General features: G+C 40.4%; 1 protein-coding gene across 2 annotated transcripts in view; it reads right to left on the bottom strand.

Annotated features, from left to right (window-relative positions):
- Positions 1 to 12,604, bottom strand: part of MAPK11 (mitogen-activated protein kinase 11) — a 29,865-nt gene extending 17,261 nt beyond the window's left edge. The window contains exon 1 of one of the 2 annotated variants that reach the window (XM_053942098.1): positions 12,489 to 12,604. Coding sequence is in view for 1 of the 2 variants with exons in the window: in XM_053942097.1 (XP_053798072.1) it covers positions 11,914 to 12,026 (113 nt within the window). In the remaining variant the exon portion in view is untranslated. Of the gene's footprint in view, positions 1 to 11,913; positions 12,346 to 12,488 lie in introns of those variants that run through there. The other variant, XM_053942097.1, reaches the window with a different exon arrangement.
- Positions 12,605 to 24,874: the final 12,270 nt, after the last annotated feature.

The raw sequence follows: 24,874 nt of genomic DNA, 5'->3' as shown, positions 1-24,874 counted from the left end.
AATGCTTATGGTACTGTTCAGGACTTATCCCCAGGCATCCCTTTCCCCAAATGGCAGGCAAAGTAACCAGACAATTAGCTCCATTTGTGCAGCTCCAGCCTCCAGCTCCAAGGCAAGGCTCATAGGGAATATGGGGATTCAAACTGAAATTTGTTCTTACTGAGCAAATTGGAACCTTTACTAATTAGAGGAACACTGCCTTTGTATCTATGAATATTAATTATTATGTAATCATTAGCTTGATAGACGATAATGTCCCCGAACTGGTATCAAGTTAGGATGCTAACACAACCATGGCCATGCCTTTCCCAACAAGTGACGAACGGGCACGTCTTATACTCCAGCCCATATATCCACAGTGTGTGCTTAATGTCCCACAGATGGAGGTGCCCTGCTGAAGAGGACACTAAATATATAGTCAATATTTGCAAGCAAGGGAGACCCACTCTTTTCTTTTGGGCATTAGAAAGCACAAGCCACAAATAAATGATGTCTCATATGTGCACAGGGATAAAAGTGATCCCTGTATTACTTCATGACACTACATAGTCCAATTATAAAAATATTCTCTTTGTAACCTCCTCTTAAGAAGGAAAAAAATTCTTTTAGTTGTTACTCTTATTTATTAAGTAATTGTGTTCAATTAAAATACCTGGAAATTCTCAGTTTAAAGACTGGATAACACTATGTGTACTTGCTAGAGAGCGCTAAAAAATCAAGAGCCTTCCCACACATTTTTTTTTATTACAGAACTTTTTGGAATTACAAACACAAAAATTAAACATGAAAAACGCATGGAGTAGAATGTCAACAGTCAGCAGTCACATAAAATGCTATTAAGTTCATCTGCACATTGTTTTAAATACTCCCACAAATCATTGCAATCATTGTGTTTACACCTGCTAAAGACAAAAAACATTGATGGTGATTGGAGTAGCTTCCAAACTAATACACCGAGCCTACAATCAGCTGCAAATAGGTGGACTCTGACACATATTTGGTGCTATGCTAAAGTCATGAAGAGCCAAGTGAAGAGCAAAGCCTCTATCTGCAGGATAAGCTGGTCTTTCTAAGCTGAAGAAACAAAGGATACAATCAAGAAATGTGTAGGAAGAACAGTGGAATCCAAAAGGTGATTGTCCTAGAATCAACCCAACCTCCATAAGGCCAATCCAGAATTTCATAAAGACAAAATAGAAGCAAGTAGATTTAATCAACAAGTTTCCTGCAGGCTCTGTGGAAGGAGGGAGTCACTCATGAGATAAATGATATAGATAAGCAGATTACTTAGCTGGTTTTTTGCAAGCATCACAGAAGCAGATCTTCTGGCAAGTTTTAAAGGTGTAGAGTGCTGTGGTTTTGCTGAGCACCTCGGAAAGGGCATTTCCTGAGCAGAAGAATGAATGCATAGGAAGAAGAAGAAGACTGGTATCACTTGATGAGTGGATGGAAGGGATACAACAGAGAAACTCATTCCAACAGTGGGGCAGGGACAGTTGTTCTGGATACGAGGATGCTGTGTGGCTTAATTACATGGAGCAGCTCAAGGAATGAACAGTGTGAGAAGAACTGACAACAGAAATATCTTAAATTCCACATGACCAGCCACAAGGACAACATGAAAGTTACACAAATAAATCTAAAGAAATAAAAAGGAAGCCAGTGCTTAGCTTCTAATATAACAAAGATTAGATGTAACTGCCCTGTGTTTAGCCATGGGCAACAAAGCCACTGGAGAACACTACCAAGTCTCACAAACGCCCACTGTCTACAGTCTTTCCAATTTTTGGGGGAAAGGAAATGTTTATCTAGGTAAATAAATAACATTGCTCAAAACAGCAGTTTGCTTAACATCACAGCTTTTCTGGTAATTCACAAGCCTTCCCACTCATGCTTGCACCAGTCTGTGAAATACTGTACACATAATACAGGAAGGCTAGGAAGAATTAGATTTTAAGCCTGTTATCACGATAAACATCACTCTCTTCCCAATTCTAAGTTCAAATGTGAGTTTCAGTGGTTTAAAAACCACTGATCTTTAAGATTAATTGCTTTTTATCTTCTATACGACTCAAGGCTGCAAAGCTTTCAGATGGTACAAAGCAAAATCTTTTTAGCTTCAGTAATTCTTATGACAGCAGCTTTTTAGGCCAAAGATGGAATTACATAAGGAACGAGAAGGAAAAGGGAAAAGAAAAAAGGGAAAGGAAAGTTGAGTCCTGAGACCTCCAACAGGAAATCATTAATTGAAGCTGCACAGGCCAGGGACTAACTTGGTTTAAATGAGTGCCCCCACACTCAACTAACCATACCAATTTATAATCAGAGCTAATGCCTTCAGACTACTTCCTTGCCTGGTTTACCATCATCATAACTCAAATTATTAAAGGTAAAGCATTCAAAAATATGTTTAATGTTGTTCGAACTGTCTTGTTTGTCAGATTCAAGGAGGACTTGCATATGTGATCTCTTCTACTGCCTCCTTGAGCATATTTTTAGACTAGATTTCTCTGTCTTGCTATTATATCATCGTAGCTACAATCTGGTTTGTCCCCTGAATCCCTCATCAGCCACTGAGTAAACTATTAGGTGGCAGGAGCTGTTTCCCTTTCTTTGTGCTTTCCCCATGAATGCTCAGCTTTCAGTGTAGTCCCTGGAGAGGACATCTCTGGTTCCAGTCAAAGCAAAAATATAGGCACACCTGTGCTTGGCACCTGTAAATCCTTCCTTGGGGCCTGTAACCACTATGATTAAAATGACTAAAAATTGCTTTTTAAAAAATTCCCAAATCCGTGCTGTTAACTATTTTGATTTAACAGGGAAGAAATGGGTTAGAGGCCTATTGTCATGGTTTAACCACAGCTGGCAACTAAGTGCCATACTGCTGCCTGCTCACTTCTGTCCACCTCCACCTCAGAAAGAAAAAGTAAACTTTATGTGTTGACATAAGAATTTAACAACTGAAACAAAGTATAATAAAATTTAATCATAATGCCAAATAACACTACTCTAGACAGAATTTCTATCATAATTTAAAAAGAAATAGAATTACCACTATCTTTTTAGTTAACAAGAAACAACTTTGTAACAATCATAGCAATAGCTTTTTCAGATATGATCACTCTTGACCCAGAACCCATCAGAGTTATGACACATTTTTTGCTGTCTCTCCTTTTCAAGATCAAGGATAAAAAGCCATTACTCTGCTGGGATGGCATAATTTTCACACAGATTAGAGACTTTGGTTTAGTGTGATTTTCAATCATTGCTTAAATTAGACTCACCTTTTTAGTGTTGTCAACTCCTATATTTAATGATTCTATTGAAGTTCCACTAGATGAAAAATCAATTTTTAGTTATATGCACATTTTCCCAGTTCTTAAGATTTCAGAGAAAAGTTTGAACATAGGAAGCTACTGCAGTCCAAAAACTCAAGAGGCAGAAAGCATGGGATTTTAACAGCCTCAAGATAACTTTATAACTTTTGATGAGATATGGATTTTGGTAGCTGATGTTTATAAATATGGCTGTACATACAGTAATTTCTCTAGCATCCATGGAGTCTATCCTCTATGGTTGCAGAGCAGTAAAACTGGACAGACAGGCCATTCATGTGTGCAGCCTGCTCAGAACCCTCAGGGATTTTGGGACTAGAAGCACACTATTCACCTGTGGCTACTTAGTCTTTGGGATCAAATTTGCTTCAGCAGCTGGAGGGCTGTTTGTAGGAGCCTGATCTTAAAAACCACACATGGAGCCAAATTGTATCCAATTTAGTAAACTCCAGTATTCAATGCAGGAAGAATCCTTCCCAGGATCAGCTGGTCCCCTTGAACTACAGCCAGTCCCTGAAATTCCTAACGCTTTGGGCTCAGAGAAGCTTACTAGCTGGGCACAGCACTACCCACAGTGCCTGGAAAAAGTTCATCTTGAATGCAGCGTTCAGTCTATGAGTTTTCTTCATTCCTGGAGCCAGCTCAGACGTAGCTGATGCAAAATGAAGGCATGATCCAAAGCTGGTTGTACATGATGCCAGTGTGATGTCTCCAGCAACATTCCCATTTGCTGTAGGTTACCTGTGTCAGACAATATTCCATCCCCATCAATATTCCTTCCCATCACTCTGGATAACCACAAGATTTTGATTGTCTACAAAGTCTTTCAGAAGCATTATAGCTGTACAAATTATTTAGGTATATGCAATCTAAGCAACTGATTTGGGGTAAGGTGCAAAAACCAGAAGATTAACTTTTCAGATTTTTAAAAAATATAATTCAGTGTCTTAGCTTGCAAGGCTGTTACCTTTACATCATCAGAAGTTTGACAATTGGCTAGACACACTATACTAAAACTTGGAGAGAATGCTAGACACAGCACATGTGACAGTGGCATTGGGTCTGATGTTTCCCCATATTGTTCCGGGATTCTATTTTTGTTTCTTTCACTGCAGCATGAGTTTCTTTCCTTTACTGGGTCACATTCCTCCAAAACATGCAAAAAATTCCACATTGCATGTAACTGTTAAGAGAAAGACAACAAAAATAAAGAAAAACCCCCAAAATACAATTCATGCTCAAAGTACAAGTTCACAAGTTTGAATTCTTATCTGCAGACCTCAGCACTCTTTCAAGTACCCACTGACTCCTTCCACTGGAGGAGACATGAACTTCCTTGTGGACAGATGTCCTCTTAATTTGTAAGATCCTAAGTTTCCGAGAAAAAAAAAAAAAAAAAAAAGCAGAAGGGTCTATGTGAGCAGGAATTGAAGGGAAAAGAACTGAAGAAGGGTCAACACAGAGAATCTCATTACTGATGGAGGCAGCCCTTATGGCACCATGGACTGGCAAGTAAGATAGAAAAGAGGGACCACAGGGACACTGCCCTGGGACATTTTCTAGTAATTTCATGCAATTTGGGTTCCTAGAACTGCAGTGAATAACAACCCTTTCTTGCACTTCTCAAAAATGTCATGTAAGTGAAAGAAAGTCATCACATGAACAACATGGATTTTATTTTTTATTTGCAAGGTTTAGTTTGTGAGCTTTGTCTTCTAGGATTTACCTATCTTGTTCTTCTTCTTTAAAATACAAATTTTAATTTATTTTTAATTTAAATAAAAACATACATTTTTTGGAGATATGGAGTACTCATGAAAAAAGCACACACAGCATCCATCCAATACTGGCAAATGGACCGTATCAGCTATTGGCAGTGAAGGAAGAGAACAAAAAACAGCTGCCCACAGACATTTTAAGTAAGGCAGAAAAGTAAACCCAGGAAATGGTTAAATTGTTTCTTCTTTATAAATGTTTAGTTACTGTTTTGCAAGTTCATGTTGATGGTTTTCACTCCCTAAGAGCTAGCTGTAAGGTTTGTTTGCAAAACCGTACAAATCACAACATATATGTGCATCAAAAGGAAACCATAAAGAAAAATTAGATGGTGGCAAGAAAAAACAGCATGAGGATGTAATGGGAGGCTCTGAAATGAGATGTTAATCTTCTCATTAGACAAAAAACCCCACTTGGTTGATGATGACAGGTTATTGTACAGTAAAAATTACATCCCCTCACTTGGGTATTATTCCAACACACCATGCTGAGCATCAATGGCTTTGATTTTAGTACAGTGACTGTTAATTATCTCAGATTAATTTACCCCTAAATCTAAACATAAACCCACAAAATATCTCTTACATATGGAACGTAATTGTTCTATAACCAACATAAAAGTATGTTGCTTTTTTGTTTTAAGCAGAGATTGAAAATACTAAAAAAGAATCACTCTCCACATGTTTATGTGAATACATCACCAGTTTTCATTCAAGGGAACCTGATCATATAAGTGCTGTATCAGCCTCTGAATCCACAAGCCATATTTTATTTTTTGATCTGTCTCCTGTGCCTCCACAGTGACTTAAACATTTAAATAACTTTACTGAGGAGCAGTCACACTTTTTTAGATGAAGCTACAGACAGCACAGCTTATATCAGTGGAAATGATGTATTTAAAATCCTGGTTGTGAGAAAAACATACAGAAGGTTGGGGTCACAAGCTCTTAGCTTCCTCAGCATGTGCAACCACCTCACGGATACTAAAATAATCATGTATTCTACATAGCCTAAGCCTAATGTCAGTAAGTAAACAAGAGTATCAGTCAGCTGCCACTAAGCCAGTACACTGCTAGTGACAAATGTGTTCCACTCAGTATGTAAAAAAAAAAGACTGAAAGGTAGTTATATATTGTGGGCTTTGAAGCTTCAGCTAGAAATGCTTGCAGTTAATCTGGATATAAAGTTTAACATGATAAATATCAGTGCTTTCAAAAACATTAAACAAATCCATACAGAAAAAAATCTCACATATTTTGTCCTTCTTTTTCCTATACCTCCCCCACTTCTCCTTCACATTTCCTGTTTCCTCTCTTTACAACAGCCAAAATATGAAATGGTAGTGATTTATTCCCAGGTTACATAGGGGTTTGAAATGTCCTCCCCCTTCCCGACTGTATGGGCAGAATTATGATATTGTATTTTTGGTATGAAACAACTAATAGGTTCTGAAATTCAAACAGCTCCTTGTGAAGCTGTACTGAAGCAAGCAACCAGGCCCTAAGACTTTCAGGTCTTTGGGCTAGGGACTGTGTTCCCAACTGTAATCACGGCTGACAGCAGGACAGGAAAGGAGGCAGCTATGCCACTGCTGCCTCATGTAGTCAGGAAGGTAAGTATCATAAAAATATATATATTGAAGTAAGGACGGAGGACACCTGCAGAGAATACCCTCTGCTAATGTATTCTTACAGCCACACAGAAGGCTGCCATTCTGTGACCCTTGTTGCCTTTCTGCCACAACTGGTTCACCTCATGTCTCTCATCTCTCTACCATCCCATGCCTCCCCTTTCTCTAAAAAAGATCTCAGTAATTCCCTGTGAAAGAAAACCTGCATAATACAAAGTCCCTACTTCTTAACCTAGTCTTTTCTTCACCTTTCCTAAAAACACCTCTATCACCCTTCTCACACACTCTGCTCCCAAGCTACTCCACAAGGTTAGTGACAGCACCTTACATAGAAATCTCTGTCACAGCAATTCTCAACCTTTCTCATCCTTCTCCACAAACACCTCCTTCATTAAAAGTCTTATTAGACATTCTCATTTAAAATAGGGACCTTGACACCACTAATTACCATCCTGCTTCCCTTTCCTTTCCCAAGTCAGTTAACTACACTATTCCAACAGCTGGAAAATACTCAGGATGAAACCAGACAAAAGAAGGACAAGCAATCTGCATTCCACCCTAGTTTTGCACAAAACCACTCTCAACACACTCCCTATTTTATGTCTTCCCAGCCAGTGCTCAGAAACACCCTTCTGTCTTCCTTCAGTACCTTTCACAAAAATTCCTAAATTCTTGACCTTCCTTGGCTTTAAATCCCTGTGCAAATCCCACTGTGCTTTTATTTCTAATGGCTATTTCTTTATGTTCCTCTGAGAGTCTTTTTCACTCTGCAACATTTTTTTGTTGCTTCACTTATTTTCATCCATTCACTCCAGCAATACTGCTGCAAAGATCCTCCTTCTAATTGGTAACAATGACAGTGCAACCCCTTTTATTTAGTTCTCCTCTCCATTGCAACCTCACCTTCAAGGCCTTGTTTCTAAGTATTGTTATCACATATACTGACTTTTAAGAGCTGTCCTACCTGGAGTCCTAGACTGGGTCTCATATCAGCCTTCATTTCAGTTTTCAAGCAAGTGTTTGAATATGCTTAGAGGGGTCCATTGTAAATATCTGCACAACTAAAGAAAGGTGTAAGTGCTTTCCTTCTGAATGCCACATAACAAAAATAGACAACTCCTATCAGATCTTGGACAGCAGTATTTTAACAGTGTTGTGGGAAAAGCTTCCCATGATTATAACCATTTGTAAGATGAAGTTCAGCCCCTGTATTTATATTGGAAACAAAATATTTAATCAGAAAGTAGTCCACAGGGAGTTCACTAAAATCCACATGTGCCTGGGATTGTGCATTTAGCCTGTAAAGATCTATACCATCTTCAGTTTCCAGCTGTATTTACATACAGCAGTTGTGTGGTACTACCACTCTAAAAGTTTATCTCAGCATTTACTATTTAAAGTAGCATGCAGTGCTACAGTGATACACACCACAACTCCAGTAACCTGATCTCACAGTTGAAATCATACACTTAGTATCACTACAGCTAACTAAACAGATACTTAAAAAAAAAAAAACAAAACAACCCGAAAACATCAAATACAATCTTGGATGAAGGAATTTTTCCCTTTGTCAGCTAGATTCAATTTATAGAAGCTTTTAAAATGCTCACATGATACTGAGTTGTCCTAACATCTTCTTAGAGTTCCTCAATGTGAAAAGGATGGTATCAGCAGTGTTATGTTCTAGTACTGCAAGCTAATGCCCTCAAAACATTTGCGAGTACTATTTAACCGGAAGCACAGAATGGGGTGAATGGCAGGAAAGAAGGGGTTAAACTTCAAGATTAGAACCTTCTGCTTCTATTTTTCCACTTTTACTTCCTCAAAACAAACTGTAGCGTAAACACCTTCCCCCATTTTTACCCAAAATTAGCCAGGACAGAAACTTTATGAATCTTAAGCATGTGCTTAAAGTTAACAGGATAGAGGGATGCTGGAAGTGTTGTAAATTACTTAAGGCAGGGTTTGCTTTCCTGCTTTTTTTGAACTGAAGTCTGTGCCACTATATTCTGACTTAGCAGGTCTCTACTTAAATATGTGTTTGGTCACCTGAGGTCGTGTTAGGCATTGCGTAGTCTTAAAATCAAAAGATATTGAATGTAAATACTGTTGATGCCAACAGACTCTGAGAAAACAGTGCAGGCGTTTATGGTTGTGAAGAAACTCTGGACTCAGTTTGGTTCATCTTGCAAGGTCTGTTCTTTCCAAAGAAGGCAGAACACGGAGCCTGCAATATGCTAATGGGAAACAACTTGTTGGAGAGATCAGAGACAGCATGCTGCAGAATGCCGTCAATCCCTCCCAGGCAAAAATAGGACTAAATAGGTTAGAAGACAGTTTACAAAAGCTGGCATAAAAAGAGGCATACAGGCTTTAAAAAGATCCAAAGAACAGGAAACCAAAAATCTATATATATTACATAATTGGTGGTATAATAAGAAGTCTTTTAAAAAGATGAAGCTCTTTCTCAAGCAGTTAGCAATGCCACCACCCAGAGGAAAGGTGGTCAGGTATCAAACCACAGTGGAACCACCAGGGCAACACAGCTGGAAAGCACAGATGCTCCAGGCTAAAGGTCCTGTTTATAAGCAATACCACTGGGACAGCTGGAAGACTCAAACACAGCTAGAATTCTTATTTTAAAAAGCAGAACCATAAGGAACAAGAATTTAAAACTCAGTTTGACCGGAGACATAGTCACTTTCCTCTAGAACTGAAAAGAAAGGGTTGTACATTAAGACTACCTTGTGAAAGTAAGGTATCTTGCTTTCTATCTAAATGGCTTAATATAACTTAAATGCTGCAAAACTCTCAATTAGCAGGTCTGGTGCCTCCAGCTCTTTGATTTCTCTGAGAGGTAATTCAACTATAAAGGCTGGACACCAAAAATTTTTTGAATAAAACTTTTACCAAATTTTAGCTTGAGAAAGAGTTAAAATAATTGTCTAATAAATGTCTTTACTGTTAAAAAAGAAAAAGGTAGGCCTAGAGAAGAGTTTCACTGAGGTAGAAAAAATTTGTTACAACAACTCTTCTCATTTCAAAGCCAGCGTTTGGAGTTCAGGACCTTGGCTGCTATTCATCAAAGCACTTAAGAATTTGTTTAATTCTAGTAGTTTCTGTAAGACTTGAATATGTTTTTAGATATTTTACTGAATAGGAGTACAACTATTCACAGAAGCAATATAGTATATTACTCAAGGGAATGGTTGCATCTCATACGTCTCCTGGGTAAAGCACATGCACACAGACAGAAAAAAAATCAATTTAAATAGACTCTAAAAATAGATGGCTTTTCTCAGAGAGATGCATACCTTTTCCTCACATTCAAGCTTCTGTTTGGGTTTATACTTCATTGATGTTAACAAGGCTATTAATATTGAGCAATGTTTTATTGCTATATTCTATTTTTAAATGGCTATTTTAGAGTAAACCTTTCTCATAGCATGTTCCAGTTTCCATTTTACATCTTCATATCCTAGGCTTTGCAATTGATAAAAATTACTAGGTTTTCCTTGGCTGTGCAATTTCAAAAACCAAAGCACCAGCTGTGCTGCAAGTGAATCACGACATATTTTCACTTCCTTTGCAATTTCTCAGAAGTCTTGACATCTCATTATAAAATTCAGTAAAGTAGGTCTTTCCCTCAAAATTATGTCAGCATATATAGGGAAAGTAACCAGAAATTCAGTTTCAATTGGAACACAAAAGTAGTTACTCTGCTACTGTATATCCGTACAGCTCTTAGTTTACTTTCTCCTCTTCTCTTTCACAAACTAAGATTTTTATAGTGTAAATAAATTAAGTCGTTGTGGAACTATTCCCAGCATCTGCTCGGAATAGTTAGCACATGCTAACTACAATGGCAGGTATCGACACTCACATGGTATTGGCCTAGACCTCCCTGGTGCAAGCATAAATTAGAAATAATAAAAAAAGAGAAGAATTCAAAGATACTTCAGACCAGTTCTGAGTGTTTCTGCTGATAATTAGAGGTTTTTTAAAATGCATATTCCTAGTTTATGTGCAAACTTGGACATTTCACAGAGCTAGAGAATGAAGTAACTAACACAAAATTCCACAAATGTTCTCTGGTACCTGACTGTGTAGAAAAAGTGGGAACTACTGCATGAGCTTAGAGCACGGCAAAACCCCAAGTTCTAAAGAAATTTTTTTTTAGTATTTTTATTTAAAGTAGTACTTGCATTTAAAGGCCCATTATGGATTGTTTTACATATTTCCACTCACCCAGCTTACAAAAGAAACTCGACTCTTTCTCAAAAAACCTTAAACGCCACTATTATTTCAAAAAATTGACTCAAAAGCTTTTATAAGCATAGTAAAGTGTGCATCAAATACTAAAGTAACAGCCCAGCCTGCACTGGGAGTTCCCGAGAGTGCAAGCCTGATGTAGGAAGCATCAAAGAAAGATAAACGTTTTAAGACAACATGTGGCAAACCCTTCTAAATCCTGAAGACGCCGAAGCCCTTGGGCGGCAATCTGTCCTAATTTGCTATTTACTCCCCCCGAAAGCACCGGGCGAGCATCCTGGCTTCTCCCTCAGCCTGCCCCGCTCCGGGGGCTGCTCCCATTGTCTCGGCGGACAGAGCTCTCCCCCCCGCCGCGGATGCCCCGGGGCCTCGCGGGATGTCCCGCTATAGCCCCGGCTGGAAGGGCTGCGGCCGCCGGGCAGCCCTCCGGGCCAGCGGCGGACCCCTTCCCCAGCCCCGCCGCCGCCTGCCCGTCCTCTCCGCTCGGAACCGCCATGACTGTGCAGGATTCTCGGCTTCGGGGCAACTCTCCCTCCGGCGGGAGCAGCAGCGGCCCGGCGGCAGCCGGCAGCCCGGGGGGCGGCCCTGGGGCAGCGGCCGGAGGGCGGACCGGGGCTGCTCCGGGGCGGCGGCGAGCGCGGTTGCCCGGGTGACAGCGCGGCATGCCCGGCCCCGCGGGGGCCGCCGGCCGGGGCAGCGGGGCGGGAGCTCCGGCGCCGCTCACACCGGTGCCCGGCGGACACGCCCCCGCCCCGCTGCCGCCGCCGCCGGCCCCTCTGCTCCCCGCACACGACCCCCGGCGCGGCGCGGGGGCTCCCGCCTGCCCCGCATTGTCCGTCCCTGCCGCCCGCCGGCTGCACCTGCCGGTTCCCGGCCCCTCTGCCGCCGCCCCGCACCTACCAGACAGAACCGTAGGCGCCGGAGCCGACGGGGGTGAGGTTCTGGTAGCGCTGGGGCACCTCCCACACCGTCTTGTTCAGCTCCTGCCGGTAGAAGCCGCCGCGCTCGGACATTTTCCCGGAGCCGCCGGCAGCAGCGGCAGCCGCCCCTCAGTCGAGGCTGCACGGCCGGCGCCGGCGGGGAGGAGGGACCGGGAGGGGAAGGGGAGGGGAAGGCGGAGGCCGAAGGGGTGGGGGCAGCGGCCAGGGCCGGGGGAGCCCGGGTGGGGACGAGGTGGGGGCTTGACGAAGGGGCCCAGGATCCCCGGGGCGGCACCCGGTGTCTTTCCGCGGGGCCACCCGCGGGGTTGCGGGGAGTGGCGAAGCGCCGATCCGCCCCGGAGCATCGCAGCCGGGGCGGTGACGGACCGGAGCGGCGGCCTCACCGCATCGGCCGCCCCTGCCCGAATGTGTGGGAAGGGCCCGCGCCGCCGCCTCCGCTCCCCGCGGGGACGGCGGTGACGGGCGGACCCCGTCATCCCGCCCTTCGCCTGGTGTCTCTCAGGCTTTCTAAAGCCTTGCTGACACCTTTCTTACTTTGCCACAGCCACCTGAAGTTCCCTCTGGGCCCGCCAGGCTCCCCCTTTCCCCAGCTCGAGCTGCAGCGGCAGCGGCGGTGACCCTGCCGCCAGGGCATCGTCCGCGGGGCCAGTGCGGCCCCCCGCTCACTGATGGAGCCCCGGGCAGGTCGGGGGTTTTCTCGGAGTCCTCTGGTGCCTAAATTTTCCCTTTACCGCATTGACTCCCGCATGCAATCATCTGAGTCCTCTTCATCAAGGACGATTCGAGCCCTCAAGACAACAGATAATCTTGAAAACTTTAAAAATCTTGAAAACTTTAAAAAAATCGTGCACCAGTTAAAGGTTCTCTGATTTCTTTACTGCGTATTTTCTTCTCTCCAAAATACCTTATACAATATCTTGATGACCTCTGAAATCATTGCACCACTACTGCAATGTTACCAGTTTATTTCTTTATGTATTGTTTCCTTCCATGGCTTCTTATGCTTTGAGCACCTGTAAGTAACTTGTACATAGCCTGTTTGCATAGATTCACTGTACTGGGTTTGTTTTACACCTGCCTTTTAATCACTGTGGAATATAAATCCTTGCTTTTCAGAACCCTCCTATACTATGGAGGGTTTGCTTTGGCAAATAGCTGCTCAACTTGTGCTAGGACATAATGTGAGTGTAGAGAACACGTATGCTTGAATAGTTGTGAGCATGATGAGACAGAAGACAAGTGTTACGGATGCTGCAAACATTGGGGGGGGTTCAAGTTCCAGCTCTGAAACCTCAGCCTATGTTGCATGACAAGACTTCCATACTAGGACTGTTCAAGTGAACAGTACCAGCAACTTGGCATTTGCTGGGTGCATTTCAAATAAAAAATACATGAATGGTACTACTATAGTAATTTATCTGCAGCCATCCACTCAAAGAATACTAAGTGCTCCTAAAGCAAGAGTCTAGTTCTCACTTCTGCCCCTCTATAGTGCAGCAGACCTCTCCAGTTCTCTCCAGACTGCTCCTTGGTCCCACTTGAATTTCTATGCTGAGGGCATAGTGCTTGAAGGAAGTGAAAAGTGTAAAAAAATCCAATAATACATTAATTTATCTTATTTTTCTCAGTACCACTGTATGGAGTTTTAAAAATGGAGTAACAGTGCAGTGACACTACACCAAGCCAAGAAGAAATATTTCTGTCACTGCCATCCCCCATCTTACTTGCTCCTAAAGTGGCCCCAAATATTTTCCATTGCTAAAATGGAACAAATACTCCTATTTGCTAACTTTTATTGTACTTTGTCTCTAGAGGTGTTTTGGTGTATTAAATTATTTCTTTCTAACTGCAGCCATGATTTTTGGAAGTTGCATCTGTCCATGTCTATCCAAGCTTTTAATCGTGCAATTTCCACAGTTTATTTTTAATATTATTGGTTATTATTGTTACATATTTACAGTTGGTCTCAATTTTCTGTCTTCTGTCAGTTATTTGTGTTGCAATCATGACTCTTAGACTGTGCTTGATATTGTTTTATTGGATACCACGTATATGGTCTTCTACTGTGTGTAATGAGGGAACTAATGGAAAACATCAAGATGCAAGGACAGTGTATTTGAGTTGTCTCAGAGCTAGGTAGACTCAGAGCTAGGTTCTAGGCCTCCAGAAACCTCCCATAAAGCAAGCCCTGATAGCTGCCTTTCCCATGGCAGAATCAGCTCATCCATCTTTGCCATCTCTGTGAGGGAAGAGGAATAGGCAGAGGAAGAGACAGCTCCTTTGTCAGCTGGATTCTTCTCTTTTAGTTGCAGTTTTACAGGAGGTGTGAAGGCATGAAGAGATAAGGTCACAGCTTCGCTGTACATACGTTGCCTTCTTAGGAACTTTTAATGTCTGTAAAAGAAATACTGTTACATAAAACTCAGCCTGAAGCTGTGTTGGGACTCCCATGGACAGGGAGAGCCCATGAAACCACTGTGGACACTGCACACCCCTCCCCACCTTGCCCTGACAGCATCCTCACCAGGTCAAGTGCTGATGGCTGGAGCGCAGTGGGCAGCGGGACTCACTGCACTTCACATAGGGCACAGGACTGGGAGGGACACCCATGTGCTGCAGCAGGGCAGGCTGAGACACCCAGGCAGCCTGTGGGGTGGGATTAGCTGTGTGATCCTTGTGGTTGGTGAGGGAGCCCTGGATTCAGGCATGAGGAGGCTGTGCCCCCGGGCAGGGTGGGATGCAGTCCCTCAGACACACAGCAAATCTAACAGGTACCAAAGGAAGAAAACTTGCTGGCAGAGCACTAACTTTCTGTTGTGGCTCTTCTCCCACTGCATACTCAAACCCTACATTACTCTCATTAGAATAAACCTCAGTGAAAACAAAGGAATTTATTATTTTAGCCAGCTGTGAGTTACTAATTTCCAGTTGTTCCTAATTCCTATTTTCTTTTTGAGTTGGGCTTGATGATCCTGATTGGTCCCTTCCAACTCAGTATATTCTATGATTTTCCCTCCTTTTTTTGTTTGATATGTTGCAGAAAGCTTGTACATCTTTGCTACCCTCCTCCAGGCTCCTTTCAATTCCCATTTATTCTCTCTCTCTAGTTCTGTTTTTATATTCAGTTTAGAAATCTCAAATTTAATATATCATGGAATTCAAAGATTGCAATTTTTATACTAACAATAAATGTGAAAACTCAAAGAAAGAAAATGCCTCCTTAGTACTGAAAACATATAATTTCCTGGTGGAAAACATCCTCATATTACTCTAAACTCAGCAATGATTTTAAAAAGTCTTTGAAAAACATAGGACAGACTGTTTGCAGATCAGAGCTCAGACTGTTCTCAATACAACTGCTGTGAATATAGGATAGTTCTAACTAAAAATCTACCAAGTATCACTGAGGTTTTAGATGAACCACCGTGGTTCTGTTGCTATATCTGTTACGTACTTTGTACTTGGAGATGTCCATTAATGGATTTCTCCTGAAGTTAATAACAGTAAATGAAACATAGTAATGCTGTGAAGGTGCTTCCTTTCTTTTGAAAATGTAGGGTATATGGAACATCTTTATAAAAAGAAAGATTTTTAAAAAATTTTTATATTTCTAGTATTTATTTTTATTATTTATTTATTGTTTTTATTTGCAGGTTCTTGTGAATTTCTGAAACTACATCTACAAATATGTAATTATAACATAGGAAAGTTGCCACTGTTTGTAATGCCTGAAAGACAAAGTACAGACAGCAGGAAAGGCTAAATGAAGCCCTCTGTAAACAGCAAGTCAATCATTACCTACTCCTAATACATCGGTTTCCATGAGATTGCTTTGCCAAGGACCATGTATCTTTGTGGCTGAATCACAAGACACTTGTTGCATTTGCCCATGAAATAATCTCTCTTGTATTTCTACTATTAACTCACTGTTGTCGAATGCCTGTCTGGAAGCTTCATAGCACCCAGGTTGATTCAGATGACCTGCTCCAGCCTGAGACTATTTTGTCCTGTTAGGGCTTAGATATTTAAACTGGAAAAGCATTTTTTTTTGTCTTGTGAGAACATGAAGGGTCTTGCATTGGAGAAAACTGTTAAAATTTAGTTACTCATTTTGAACCTCAAGTTCAAAGTCCAAAGCATTTCATACCTATAATGAAGTGTGAAGTCGAATGAGAAATCCTGCTATTGATTGAGGACTTTTAAAATCTAGGTTAAATCCTAGTAATTGTATGGCAAAAATAGGTTTCTATTCTTTCTGAGAAGAGAGATTCTAATATGGCTTGAGTTCAGAGCTCAGGCATTATTTCCTTTTTTCCCCACATTCTTTCTCTGTGGAATTAGGATGGCCACTAGATATCTCTGTGCCAGCTTTCCACATTTATGAACTGAGACTAGGATTGTTTCCTTATTTTAAGGATAAATACATAAGACTGATACTACCTGAGATAGTAATAACACTTGTACTAGCTAAGCTTATTGTTTGCAGACATTGATAACAATTTTTCACATATTCCTATCATACTGCTGTGGATACAAGGTGGGAAATATTTTCTAATATCCTGTTAAAAATGTAATTCTGACCAAAAAAGAATCAGTGTCCTTTACCTGAAATTACAGAGGAGTGTATCTTGGCCTCCTGGATTCTACCAGATCAGTGTGGCAGTGTTTCTTCTTCATGCAAGAGCAACACATGGCTGTTATTCTAAGATCATATTGCTATTAGATTTTTTCAGTGCTATTGGGACTGCAAGCACGCTGGTAATTGGTGTCAGAAGTCCCCAAAGTAAATGAAATAAAATACGATATCCTGCTCAGTCATGTCAACAAAGGCTTCTCAGTGTATGTACATTCGGAACAAGGCCACCACCGGAGAAATAAATAGACATTTAACTTTATAATAATTCCTAATTAAGTAAACAAAGGTCCAGATATGAGGAAAGGCTGAGATGGGCTATTAATATATAGTGCTATATTTTCACTTGCAATCCATGTAATTATGTTGCCTGCTGAATCACAACAACACCATGATGCTATACTCTTATGCATAATACAGCATCAGTCAAACACAGTCTAATATTGACATGTATAATCAGTAGCTGCGGAGAGCCCAGCACTGCTCCCATTCAAGTCAAATTTCATTATGAGAATGGCAGCAAGAACACATTGTTCCAAATGCATTCATTTGGGCTTCTGTCCTGAATATACATCAGCTGTAAATTTTTTCACAGTGACTGAAAGTACTCCAAAGATAAAAGCAGATGCGGATGTAAGAGCCCACGTACACCAAGCTCTGTGCTTTTCTGATACACATTAAGAAATCACACTCAAGGAAGACTGTTTAACTGACTATTGTGTTGTGTCTTTGGCTCCAAAGAACACCCTGGGTCCTTTAAAATGACTGTGCATTGCGAATCATGAATTCTTCTAATCACAATCCAAAAATAATTATGTATTGGAACAGTTATATTAATGAGGTGTCAATCTGGCTAAAACTGTGCTTATTCTGCATGCAAAGTCAATATGAAGAAAAGTTGTTACTTGCAGGACTTCTAAATGTCATGGGGTTGTAGATGTGTACACACTTGCACCCACACCTGTAGGGTGCCTCTGCCTGATGCCTGTGAGCTTTGGAACATGGTAATCTCTATTACAATGCTTTTAAAATATGCAAATATTTGCAGTTGAGGGAAAACAATATGAAAGCAATATCTGATTCAGCTTTAACTCTTAATGAACACTTACAGAAAATTGATACCAATGCAAACTTGTAAAAGCAGAACACAAATTTCTAGTAAATTAGCCTGACTTAGTATGAGGTGCATGTATTCACATGCCTTCATTTGCCATCTGCTACTCATCTGCAGAATTTCGCACTCCAATCTGGTGCTGTTCATTTCCCATAAAGCAGTTACATTCAACCTTGTCATACTGAAAATACTGCATCCTTCTTCATAGTAATTTTTTTCAGTCATTATTGAGATATTATGAGGATACAACTCAGGCAGTTTGAGAAAAATGGTACAAGTTCAGTTGTTCTGTTGTAGATAATCCTGTCCCATCTATCTGCAGTTTTTTTTTTTTCCATTGGCATAACTCCAGTGCACAGTGGGCTATTCCATAAAGGTGAAAAGTGGAATTTCTACTTTAATAACATTTTATTTCTCACTGATATTACAATGTCACTTTGGTTTTGACTTAATAACCTGTCTTTGGACTCTGCTGAAAAGACCTTTGGCTCCTCAAAGTAAATGTGTCAATAAGGCTTCAAATAACGGTTGCAATGTGACTGTAGGGTGACAAATGATACCACAGATGTTGAGCAGTGTGGGCAATAATGGATCTGATGGCAGCATGTCCTCTACTGAGGCTTCGCAAGGCTTGATAAACCCAGGGAAATGGCTGCTGTGTGGCTTGGCAGGCTGTTATTGGGCACATTTGGACCCAGATCATACCTTGCTTGCTAAATATCTGGATCAAACTTTCTGCTATTATTATTATGGCAGGATGGTAGGATGGTAGGACAATAATGTGATGTTTTAAAAATAATTTCAAACAGTCATTTGGATAAAAACTGTGATCCACATTCTATTTGGGAGCTGCTATCCATAAAATAAGACAATTTTTCACAGTTTCATCATAATTCAGGATGTATTTAATACACATTGGCTTTTTCAGGTTATATAGACCATGCATCTACTGAAATCTAACTATAGTTTTATTAATGAACCTACATAGTCTCTATGCTGTGAAAGAGCAGCTTATTACTCCTCAGTTTTTCTTGTACTTACAGGAGTTCTTATGAACTGAACTACAAAAGCTGTGTCCACAGCTTAAGCAACTTTCTTATATATGTATGGCCATCTTAAAACAAATTAAGCCATAAATATTTGTATGTAGAACTGTGTAGACATATGATATACATCTACTAACATTTCAGAAATAAATATCAGGTGTTGCCTCAGTTTACCTGTTTTATATTATTGTACTTGAATTACACAGTTAAATCAATGAATAAAATCAATGACAATCATAAGGTTTTTTTGAGGAACAATTAATTGAGGGACTTGAACCCATGGATTTAAGCCTGTTAATATCCCTTTTATAAACTTGAACTTAACAAAGGGAATATTGAATCACTGTAAAATCAGAGGCCCTGGAAAGGAGTGGGGTTGTCAGTAGTTGCAAGTAGTAAGTGAGACAAATCTTGACTGCAACAGACATATGACCACACAAAAAGGGGAAGGGAATTGTGTTGAAAAGAGTTTTCAAGGGAAGGCTGATACTGATGAATAATATCAGACTGGAGGCGACTTCTAGTCATTGAATTACAGCTACTATATTCGCTATCACAAACTTACTGAGTGCTAATTAATAAGTATTTTCCCTGGCCTTATAAGAAAATTTATATTAGGTTGTAGACTACCAATGTATATTTGTGATTTTGCCAGTGCTGATCTCTGGGCTTTCTTTGGTGTTTCTCTTTCCTCTAGTGTATTTGTAGACATCAAGTCTGTCTGTGGCAGCATTAAGTTCTCTGAGCTCTTTTTGTCTCCTGTGGTAAGATAGGCTCACCTCTTCTTTGTACGATTCTGAGAACTTAGTACGATTTTGTTACAGAAACTGTAACAGCTCCTCCTGTGGAGTTGAGTATTTTATGAAAATACTATGTGATGGTTCTCTGTGGCCACCAGGGAGTTACAAATGAATCCTTTTTTGTACTACAGTCTGTTATTTAAAGAGGAATTAATTATTCCAAATTTTCTTGGGGTTTTACTCATCCTGTAGTAAAACACAGACTGTCCTTTTTGCTACTTGCTTACTGTTATCTTCTGCTTCAAATGGTAAAATAATAAATACGTTGAGATATTTTATCGACTGAGACTCTCAGACATGAATGGCATAACTGGGCTTTCAAAAGCAAAGGTCACGTCCATTGCCTTGTTTGTGTGAACATTTAAGTGACAGGACAGTGACCTGTGGCAAAACCTTTTAGATGTGCATTTGGGGGCTCTTCAATATAAATTTTTCATGCATATCAAGTTAATGTTTCCATCTGTAGTGGTTTTTAACACTAAAGGGAACCAATGAAAGAATTCTTTGCTGGCAAAGGCAGCACATTTGTTCTAAACACCAGCCTGTTTTACAGCAAAATACCTTGGTAAGCTAATGTTTCTTAACACTACTTCTTATCTTCTTCAGTCTCTATTTGAGATGGAAGTAGACTGAGTATACCTTGAGAAATAAGGCAAATATGCCCTTAACTACAGCTTACAGATGGTGATTTTTATGCCATGCTACAGGTGTTCTTGAAATTATTGTGGAGATGGTTGTGGTAGCTTTTATTACTACCACAGTAACTAAAATGTTTCATCTTACTCCAGTTAGATGAAATACTTCTGTATCTAGTGATCTACCTCTTTTTTGCAGTAGTGTGGAACAGTGGATGAGTTTGTAAGAAGCTTCTTTTTCAAATAGAATTTTAAGTTTTATCTGTCCCAATATATTCCAGTTTCCTTCTGAAAGACATCAGCCAACTGCATTGTCCAACAGTTTCAACAATTTTTGCTTAGGGGTAGAGCTTATATTTTCTTTAAAACATTGGAATGATTGGAAGCATGGCAATTTAAACCAATTCTCTCTCCCTGTCTTTATCCCTCCATTTCATAACATAGAGGTTTAGCAAATATTGTATCAATTTTAGGTAATTCTTCTAGAAAGCTCTGTAGAATGTTTTTCCCAGTAGGGGCTTTAGAAGCACCAGGTTTTCTGTAACTTTTCTTCTTTTATTGGTTTTCATAACTTTTTCTGCCTTGAAATACAGATGCAGCAAACCTTGGATCAAGCTTCATTTGAAAATGGTTTCGTTATGTATTGTAAAATTCAAGTCCTTTACAGCTGGTCTTCTGAACTTAATTGATGCCCTTACAGAGTGTCCATTTACTCCTTCTACCTAATCTGTATCTTGTTTTTTTGTGTGATGCTGCTGCACCTACCTGACAGTTTTAGCAGGTCTCTCTGCCATGACTCAGCAATTATTAATGTGTTCTGAGGCCCAAATCAATGTCTGGACTTGCCTCAGTTTGCCTATCCTACACTAACATATATTTTGAAATGAGGATTAGCAACATTTAAAGCACCTATGGTAGACTATTTTTTCCTCCAATATTAGATAACAAACATGTTACCAGGAGCTCAGTGGAATGGTAGTGTTTTGTCTTTATACAAATAGGGGCTGCTGGGTTTTGAACCCAGTGAGATCCCAGTACATGTGAATGTTGTTGATATCTCCCCCAAGACACACCATGGTGCTCAGAGTTGGTTCTGTACAATCTGTGCCATTCAAAAAAGCCCATGTTATTCCTGCAGCAGTTTCTGCCCCTTGCTTTGGTGTGATGAATTGCTAGCTGCATACTGGAAAAATATGGTACTTTCTATTTAATTCTGCTGTGGCAGCAAAAGAGCTTTGCAATCACTGGTGGTTTTGTGGACAGGTGATCCTGCAAAGTCATTCAATCTCAGCACTATTTTGTGTGCTGACTTACAGAAATTGCTAGCTATAGAGTAGCTCCTTTAGTCTCAGAAAATCAATAAATTATGTCATTAGCTGTTAGAACCTTCCACACTCCTTATGCAGGTGGAGCAATAGAGTTTTTGCAAGCATCCAGCCTCTTTAAACTATTTTGCCTCCTAGATAAGTGGTTTTCTCACACTGCAACAGCTGCAATGTCATCACATTTAGGTCTTTTTAGTTTAATTCAGCTGGCTTCTTTTTTTCCCTCATTTGTAGTTGAGAATTCCAGACTCATTTCAAACTGGCAGGACTCTCACTCCACAAATAATAACTATTTGTTAAGACTGGACACCATCAAGTCATTCATACTGCAAAGTGTGGCAAAATTATGATTGTTCTAACAATATTTGATGACAATGGGAGCCTGGACTTGACCTGTGAGATTCCTTCCCAATGCTGTGATGTTCCTATTGCAAATCACATCAGCAAAAAGCCAAATGGCAAAGAGAAGGAAAAGCTAAATCATGACATACAGACATGAAACAGCACAAGAAATTCTCTGTGAAGGCACAGTCCGCTACCTCAGTCTTACTGTCCAGTGACTCATTGTACCTCAAACTGCACAATAAAATTAATTACACCAGAGCTTAGATCTTCACAGCTATGTGAAAACCTGTTCAGACTAGGAAACAAATGTTTTGACAAAAAATAAAGATGAGAAGCCTGTATTCTCCTTCAAGAGTAGCTATTTTCAGTTATTTCTTTCTATAGTCATGCATGCATAGTTGTCAGCAGTTCTGCTTTAAGAGGTAGAACAACTTACCCTAATTATTCTTTGACATTCCTTTCCTAGATATTCATGCCCACCCTTAGTGTGAACATTTCCTTCCTTCCTTGGTTGCTTTCTTTCTTGCTTTTTTCCTTTCTTGCTTTCTTGCTTGCTTGCTCTCCTGTGTCTTAGACCAAAACAAGCCTTACAGATATTTCCCACAGTCCCACATATGAGAGAAGAAGACAAAAAGAAACTTGAGGCAGCTGGGTTGGCTTGCATTAGTCCCCACTGCTTGTGCATTCTCTCTCATTAGCTTACCTAGGATGTGGAGGTTTGACCTACTCAATTCTGCATGATCTCTTTCTTCCCTTATGTCTACTTTTCACCATTCTGTTGATAGATCCAGGCTGTATGGCTCTTAAGGATCGTCCTAGCAAGGAACTTCCCCTCTGTAGTGCAAGCTATGGATAGTATGTATATGTGAACAGGCTGGAAGGTTCATTGTTAAGAGGGTATGAGGAAAAAAATACTGAAATTTGGCTCAGTGACCTTCTTCCATTCATGAGATATGCAGTAATCATAAATCAACCTGTACTAATAATAGGTAATATTTGTTCAACAAACAAAAATGACATCAATAACAAAAGCTTAAACAAGGTTCACACTTGCTTTCTGAGGTACAAATTGGTAAAAGTGTAGCTTAGACAGAAATATCAGTTTCATTAGACCTTTTGGTTACTGTGATGGCCCTTAGCTTTAGGAATATGACAGGTGATGCTTTAAAGGAAAAGGCCACAGATGAGAATGCTTACATCGTAAACGTTGTAGCTCTCCTGCTTTATTTAATGAAATGACTGTAATCACAGAGAGGAAAGCAGACAAATGTTTCACACATATGGCAGGCTTCAATTCCCCCAAAACAATGAATGCAATCTTTCCAGATCTAGGCCTTTGCCACAAAGCTAATAGCTCTGCTGTTCCGGAAACCAATCACATGCCCCATGCCTCTCCCTGCAGGTGCAGCTTTCCTGGGTAATCCAACCACAAACACTGTATTTTTGCACTCTCATGTACAGGAGTAAGTTGCAATCCTGCAATCAGGAAATGTTGTGACCAGAAGTCATTATGGTGAATTTTCTGAAGTAATGCAAAGGCACACAGGAAATAGCTTTCCATGATTTAAAGCCTTTTCACATGGGCTGCTAAATTCTCAGAAACAGCAACTAGTAACTGAAGACAAGTGATGGGTTGTTGCTTTCTCCCTGGTCCAATTTTTCCATCAAAGCAGGAAAGGAAATTAAAGATAAATCTGTTTTTATGAAATAGAAATAGGTTTTTTATTACAAATAAATCTTGGACAAAAACAGAGCAAGTGAAAGCACTGCTGTTTCTCTTTCTTGGCAGGTAACTTGCTAAGGTATGGGACAGGTGGCTTCAGGAAGTAAAATACTCCATGCCTCTGCACATGTTTGGTGATCTGTTAAAATAGCAGCTGTCCCACTCTCATCTCAGTCATAATGAGAAGGTAATTATTACAGCCTTAATTATCATTATAGGTAAGCAAACGGGCTTCAGCACAACTTGAATCCTGGCTCTTTTTCTCTTGTTTGCCAGAAGCCACACACTGCTCCAGGCAATTCACACAGCAAGCAGACACATCCAGTAGCAGCCAGAATAAGGAAGGCTGTTGACCAAAGTCAGCACTTGCTTAGACTTTAAGAAATGTTGGTCCAGTTCTTGGGCTCATGCAGGGCTTTGATGGGATTGTTTTGGCATACCTTTTCCAGCTCAAGTGTTCCTGGAGCTGTAGGCTCTTTGGCTCTCTCAACCCTAACTGTAAACCTAACCCTAACCTCAGCTCTAGTGCTAGCCCCAGCCCTAGCCCTTATCCAACCAATCCTATGTTTTCCAGATCAGAGAGGTGTTGGAGCAGCAAGGAAACCTATAGTTTTTGTTTTGTGTTAGGGCTAGGGATAAAGCTAGGGTTAGGCTTAGGTTTAGGGTTAAGACTCAGAGAGTCAAAGAACTTACAGCTCCAGGACCACTGGGTCTGGAAAAGCAATCTATAAAGTTTGCCTTGGCAATATGAACTCTAATTCCGACAAAGAATAAAAGATTTCAGAAGAAAGACAATTCCTTTACAGCACTTGAGGCATATTTAGCTCAACCTAGCATGTCCTTGTGTAGGAAAAATTCATTCTGAGGCATAATACCTTCTCAGCTGCACTGTGTTATTATTAAAGTTCATCACAAGTATGCTGCATGTTGGCCATGGCATTCTGGTGCAAGCATTGTGAAAAGAATAATCAGTGTCCAAGAAGAAACTCTGGAGAATAGAAGATGATCATATTCTCTGCAGCTTGTCTTGTTTTCCCTTTTCCCTTTCACTCTCCAGGAAAGATTCATCAGCAGTTACAAGTCCCTGTTGCTGGAGACCAATGAAAGTATGGACATAGGATGCAGTCTGTTGCTCAGCGCTGAATTGGTATTTGTGTGAGTTTGACTTTGTTTTCACTACTGCTAGGGGTGAAAGGGACATATAGCACATACAGCAGGATCAAAAAAAAGGATAAATCCTTCATTACTGTGCTTCACAGTGTTTGGCATTTGAAATCAAGAGATAATGTTAAATTCTCT

The sequence above is a fragment of the Vidua chalybeata genome, chromosome 5 (genome assembly GCF_026979565.1).
Source record: "Vidua chalybeata isolate OUT-0048 chromosome 5, bVidCha1 merged haplotype, whole genome shotgun sequence".
Taxonomy (NCBI): domain Eukaryota; kingdom Metazoa; phylum Chordata; class Aves; order Passeriformes; family Viduidae; genus Vidua; species Vidua chalybeata.
The sequence above is the reverse complement of the archived record's forward strand: the minus strand, read 5'-3'. Positions and strand labels throughout refer to the sequence as shown.